The 6,883-nt window shown below is 42.2% G+C and overlaps 1 protein-coding gene across 1 annotated transcript in view; it reads left to right on the forward strand.

The window, feature by feature from the left end:
- Positions 1-5,516, forward strand: part of LOC115138559 (fibroblast growth factor receptor-like 1) — a 56,941-nt gene extending 51,425 nt beyond the window's left edge. The window contains exon 7 of the mRNA XM_029675503.2: positions 3,279-5,516. Within this exon, the coding sequence (XP_029531363.1) occupies positions 3,279-3,709 (431 nt within the window). The 3' untranslated portion in view covers positions 3,710-5,516. The remainder of the gene's footprint in view (positions 1-3,278) is intronic.
- Positions 5,517-6,883: the final 1,367 nt, after the last annotated feature.

Genomic DNA, 6,883 nt, shown 5'->3' on the forward strand with positions numbered 1-6,883 from the left:
TGTTTAATCGGGTTCAAGTCCGGGCTCTGGCTGGGCCACTCAAGAACATTCAAAAACTTGTCCCAAAGCCACTCCTGCATTGTCTTGGCTGTGTGCTTAGGGTTGTTGTCCTGTTGGATGCTGCCACCAACATGCTTCACCATAGGGATGGTGCCAGGTTTCCTCCAGATGTGACGCTTGGCATTCAGGCAAAATAGTTCAATCTTGGTTTCATCAGACCACAGAATCTTGTTTCTCATGGTCTGAGAGTCCTTTAGGTGCCTTTTGGCAAACTCCAAAGCGGGCAATCATGTGCCTTTTACAGAGGCGTGAATTCCATCTGGACACTACCATAAAGATCTGATTAGTAGAGTGCTGTAGAGATGGTTGCCCTTCTGGAAGGTCCTCCCATCTCCAAATAGGAACTCTGGAGCTCTGTCAGAGTGACCATCGGGTTCTTGGTGACCTCCCTGACCAAGGCCCTTCTACCCCGATTGCTCAGTTTGGCCGGGCGGACAGCTCTAGGAAGAGTCTTGGTGGTTCCAAACTTCTTCCATTAAATAGTTATGGAGGTCACTGTCCTCTTGGGGACCTTCAATGCTGCAGAAATGTTTTGGTACCCTTCCCCGGATCTGTGCCTCGACAAAATTCATAATTTAGCACATCCATAATTTATACTGTATACACTCAGTTTATTAGGTAAACCACCCCGTTCATGAAAATGGTTTGCTCCTACAGACAGTAGGTCACGTGGCTGTGCCTTGCTAGATAAAACAGGTAGACAGGCATTGAGGCATTCAGTTACTGTTTTATTGAACGTGAGAATGGGAAAAACAAGTGACCTAAGCGACTTTGAACATGGTACGATTGTCGATGCCAGGCAGGCCGGTTCCGGTATTTCAGAAACTGCCGGCCTCCTGGGCATTTCACGCATGAAAGTGCGCATCCGAACATTGTTGTTGACCAGGTGCATCTCTTCATGGCTACAGGGGGCTCCGACCCAGTACTAGATGCGTGTACCTAATAAACTGGCCACAAGTGTATATTGTGTACTCATCAGATTACTACTACACATACTACCTATTCTATTACTTATTGTATGGCCCTATCATTATTTATATTGATCATCGTACTGCATGCACCATTTATACCTGCTGTAAACTCTGCACGTGACAAATAGAATTTGATTTAATACTAGAGCTCCCCTAAACCTTAATTTGGCTATCTCAAATCCCCAAGATCCTGGGATTCTGTCCTGTACAGGGATATATTGTCCTGTACAGGGAGATATTAATATTTTCAGTGCATGTACTCCAAGATTACTCAGAGTAAGGAACATGATAAAACTCCTCTTTGTTTCCAGTTTTCTTCATCCACTGATTCTTGTGAACTTTGCATTGGTGAATAATGTAGTATTGACCCACTGCAGTTATTTAATTAATCAACCAAGACCCTCTGATGTGTAGCTACAGTTGAACTCGGAAGTTTACATACACTTTAGCCAAATACATTTAAACTCAGGGTTTCACAATTCCTGACATTTAATGCGAGTAAAATTTCCCTGTCTTAGGTCAGTTAGGATCACCACTTTATTTTAAGAATGTGAAATGTCAGAATAATAGTAGAGAGAATTATTTATTTCAGCTTTTATTTCTTTCATCACATTCCCAGTGGGTCAGAAGTTTACGTACCCACAATTAGTATTTGGTAGCATTGCCTTTAAATTGTTTAACTTGGGTCAAACGTTTCGGGTAGCCTTCCACAAGCTTCCCACAATAAGTTGGGTGAAATTTGACCCATTCCTCCTGACAGAGCTGGTGTTGCAACTGAGTCAGGTTTGTAGGCCTCCCTTCTAACACACACAGGGCTTTGTGATGGCCACTCCAATACCTTGACTTTGTTGTCCTTAAGCCATTTTGCCACAACTTTGGAATTATGCTCTGGGTCATTCTCAATTTGGGAGATCCATTTGCGACCAAGCTTTAACTTCCTGACTGATGTCTTGAGATGTTGCTTCAGTATATCCACATAATTTTCCTGCCCCCTGTGTGCCCTCTATTTTGTGAAGTGGACCATTCCGTCCTGCAGCAAAGCACCCCTACAACATGATGCTGCCACCCCCGGGCTTCACGGTTGGGATGGTGTTCGGTTTGTTTGATTTGCAAGCCTCCCCCTTTTTCCTCCAAACACAACGATGGTCATTATGGCCAAACAGTTCTATTTTTGTTTCATCAGACCAGAAGACATTTCTCCAAAAAGTACGATCCCCGTGTGCAGTTGCAAACCGTAGTCTGGCTTTTTAATGGCGGTTTTGGAGCAGTGGCTTCTTCCTTGCTGAGCAGCCTTTCAGGTAATGTCGATATAGCGCTCATTTTACTGTGGGTATAGATACTTTTGTACCTGTTTCCTCCAGCATCTTCACAAGGTCCTTTGCTGTTGTTCTTGGATTGATTTGCACTTTCGCACCAAAGAACGTTCATCTCTAGGAGACAGAATGTGTCTCCTTCCTGAGCGGTATGACAGCTGCGTGGTCCCATGGTGTTTATACTTGCGTACTATTGTTTGTACAGATGAACCTGATACCTTCAGGTGTTTGGAAATTGCTCACAAGGATAAATCAGACTTGTGGAGGTCTACAATTTTTTTCGGAGGTCTTGGATGATTTATTTAGACTTTCCCATGATGTCAAGCAAAGAGGCACTGAGTTTGAAGGTAGGCCTTGAAATACATCCACAGGTACACCTCCAATTGACTCAAATGATGTCAATTAGCCTTTCAGAAGCTTCTAAAGCCGTGACATAATTTTCTGGATTTTTCCAAGCTGTTTGAAGGCACAGTCAACTTAGTGTATGTCAACTTCTGACCCACCGGAATTGTGATACAGTGAATTATAAGTGAAATAATCTATCTGTAAACAATTGTTGGAAAAATGTATTGTGTCAAGCACACAGTAGATGTCCTAACCGACTTGCCAAAACTATAGTTTGTTAACAAGAAATTTGTGGAGTGGTTGAACTACGAGTTTTAATGACTCCAACCTAAGTGTATGTAAATTTCTGACTTCAACTGTATATGTGCATATATATAATGACAATTACAACAATACTGAATGAACACTTTTATTTTAACTTACTATAATATATAAATAAAATCTATTTAGTCTCAAATAAATAATGAAACATGTTCAATTTGGTTTAAATCATGCAAAAACAGTGTTGGAGAAGAAAGTAACTCCTCATTTTAGAATGATTGACTCCATGTTGACTGATCATTATTTTTCGGGTCCTCTCCTCCTGCAGACACCAAGCCACCCATCCCCCCGATGTTCACCCCAGCCTCCAGCACCCTACCCTGGCCTGTCATCATCGGCATCCCTGCTAGCATGGTGTTCATCTTTGGTACAGTGCTACTGTGGTTCTGCCAGAGTAAGAAGCACTGTTCCCCTCCCAGCACTCCGGCTGCGGCTGCCCAGGTCCTCCAGGCCTCCCACCGGCTGCCCTACCAGGAGAGGGACAGGAGCTGTGTGGCCCACTTCTCCACTTCCTCCAGCCCAGAGAAGGACTGCCTGGGCTCCATAAACTATGAGGAGTATCTGGCTCAGCAGCAGCTTCTCCTCACTCAGGGGGTCTCTGCCCTACCCCCCAAAATCTACCCCAAAATCTACCCAGACATCCACATCCACTCCCACGTGGATGGGAAGGTGCACCAACACATTCACTTTCAGTGTTAGCCATGTGCCAAATATAATAATATATGCCATTTAGCCAAAGCAACTTATAGTCATGCGTGTATACATTTTAAGTATGGGTGGTCCCAGGAAACAAACCCACTATCCTGATGTAGCAAGAAACATGCTCTACCAACTGAGCTACAGAGGACCAAATGTAATGTTGTCCCCTTCTCTGCGCCTCTGAAGAATGGCATTGTACAGTGAGGGTCTGAGCTGTGGACTGAACCTCAGAGAACAGCTCTTTGGTTGTACCTGCATACCTGCCTGGTCCTTGGTGCAACTTGTTTCATATCAACACCACTAAAAGACATCAAACCCCGATGTGCACTTTGTACACAAATCCCCAAGGGATTCTGCAATGTGTTAACGGCTATTCAGACTTACTGAGAGGGCTATGGGTCCTTCCACCAATTTGGTGCCTTTTGAGAAGTCTTTTTTGAAATTTAATTTTACATTCTGTCATAAAGATCACATTTTCGACTTCATAAAAAAAGTTTTCCCATCTCGAGAGTTAAAGCTAGAATTCTTAGTTGCTACATCCATTTTTGGAGTTTTCACTTAATGATATACACTTAACAAAACATTAAGAACACCTGCTCTTTCCATGACTAACCAGGTGAAAGGTATGATTCCTTATTAAACTCCTGTTAAATTCACTTCAATCAGCGTAGGTGAAGGGGAGACAGGTTAAATAAGGGGTTTTAAGCCTTGAGACAATTGAGAAATGGATTGTGTATGTGTGCCATTCAGAGGGTGAATGGGATAGACAAAATATTGTGCTTTTGAACGGGTATGGTAGTACGTGTTCGTGTCAAGAACAGTTTGTGTCAAGAACTGCAACTCTGCTGGGTTTTTCACGCTCAACAGTTTCCTGTGTGTATCAAAAATGGTCCACCACCCAATGGACATCCAGGCAACAGGTATACTCAGGGTATATTCATACATTAAAAAAAATATATATATAACGTATAAATGCCTCACGAGCTTAGTTTAGCTGTCGTACCCCATCAGAACCCCAAAAGATAAGCTTATTTTACTCCAATGTTTGTAAAAAATTTAAATGTAAAGAAAAAAACCTGTATTGCCTCAAAACATGAATTTGTATATAATGGATGGTCAGTTCTTGCATCCATACCCCTGTTTAGGAATTTGAGAGTGGTTACATTTCTCTAGGCAGTTTATAACTAGGGTTTAAGATTGATGGTGAAATCTTGGGGTTAAGTGTGTTAAAATCTTCCTAGAAGTCACAAAGGGTGCATGGAGAGATTCTCCAAGTTGTCTATATGAAAGGGGTATTTCATTTATTATAACAGGTTTATAAAATCCAATATTGTACTCAAGAGGCACTCATTTCGTGGAACAACCCATATCCATCAGTAACTGTGCTGTTTACCCATCTCAACTAACCTAGAGGGGTTAGGGTCAGTTTAGACCTTTACCTCTAAACCTGTTGTAGGGCAAGATAAGATAAGCTCTGCGAGGTGATGATGTTAAAGGACGCATGGAATGTAATACAAAAGGGCTGGTTTTACACTCATACTCAGGTCATCCCTTTGATGAAAAAAAATGTTTCATTGATTGAATGCACATCCATTTAACCCTGACCACTAGTGTCCATCAATAATCCTGTTTCATTTCACTCACAGTCACCCCTGAAGGCCTCGAAGGGCTATATGAAAATAGATAGGTAGCATTTTTGGGGGATATTTGAATCATGTCCATATCGAAGACTGCAAAGAATAATATTGCGCCAATGTTGACTGTTTGACTGGACTCGTTACATATCACTGTCGGAATCCAAATGTTACTTAGGGTTACTAGCCTTTTGTATGTGTTTTATAGAATCTTTGCAAGAGGTATGAGGTCAAAAATATCCCCAGTGTTGCAGTGAATATATGTAACACCATTGGGACTGCAGTCCAATCCAACGACAATTGATATAGATGTAGTCATTTTAATTTATTTTGATATGGAAATGTATTGTTTATTTTTCAAAGTCAGGCATTTTGAATATGTTGAATGTGTAGGATTACGTTTACTGTAGTTGCAATGTAAAGTATACAGTGCATTTGTAAAGTATTCAGACCACTTGACTTTTTATACATTAAGTTACAGCCTTATTCTAAAATGTATTAAATTGTTTTTTTCTCATCTACACACAATACCCCATAATGCAAAGCAAAAACTGGTTTAAACATTTTAGCAAATTTATAAAAAATTTAAAACTGAAATATCACATTTACATAAGTATTCAGACCCTTTACTCAGTACTTTAAAGCTTCTTTGGCAGTGATTACAGCCTCGGGTCTTTTTGGGTATGACGCTACAAGCTTGGCACATGCATTTGATGAGTTACTCCCATTCTACGCAGATCCTCTCAAGCTCTGTCAGGTTTAATGGGGAGCATCGGAGAACAGCTATTTTCAGGCCAGGCTCTGGCTGGGCCACTCAAGGATATTGAGACTTGTCCTGAAGCCACACCTGCATTGCTTTGGCTGTGCGCTTAGGGTTGTTGTCTTGTTGGGACGTGACCCTTCACCTGCTCTGGAGCAGGTTTTCATGAAGGATTTCTCTGTACTTTTATTTTTAGGGGGTGTATCAGCCTTTTCTCTGTAATTTGCACCATTCATATTTCTCTCGATCTGACTAGTCTCCCAGTCCCTGCCGCTGAAAAACATGCCCACAACATGATGCTGCCACCACCATGCTTCACCGTAGGGATGGCGCCAAGTTTCCTCCAGCCGTGACACTTGACATTCAGGCCAAAGAGTTCAATCTAGTTTCTCATGGTCTGAGTCTTTAGGTGCCTTTTGGCAAACGCCAAGCAGGCTGTCATGTGCTTTTTACCGAGTCGTCGTTCCATCTGGCAACTCTACCATAAAGGCCTGATTGGTTGAGTGCTGCAGAGATGGTTGTCCTTTGGGAAGGTTATCCCATCTTCAGAGGAACTCGAGGGCTGTCAGAATGACCATCGGGTTCTTGGTCACCTCCCTGACCAAGGACCTTCTCGCCCAAATGCTCAGTTTGTAAAGGAACAGTCTTGGTGGTACCAAACTTCTTCCATTAAAGAATGGAGGCCACTGTTATTGGGGACCTTCAATGTTGCAGACTTTTTTTGGGGACCCTTCCCCATAAGGCTGCAACGTAACAAAACGAGGAAAAAGTCAAGGGGTC

Source organism: Oncorhynchus nerka, linkage group LG12 (genome assembly GCF_034236695.1).
Source record: "Oncorhynchus nerka isolate Pitt River linkage group LG12, Oner_Uvic_2.0, whole genome shotgun sequence".
NCBI lineage: Eukaryota > Metazoa > Chordata > Actinopteri > Salmoniformes > Salmonidae > Oncorhynchus > Oncorhynchus nerka.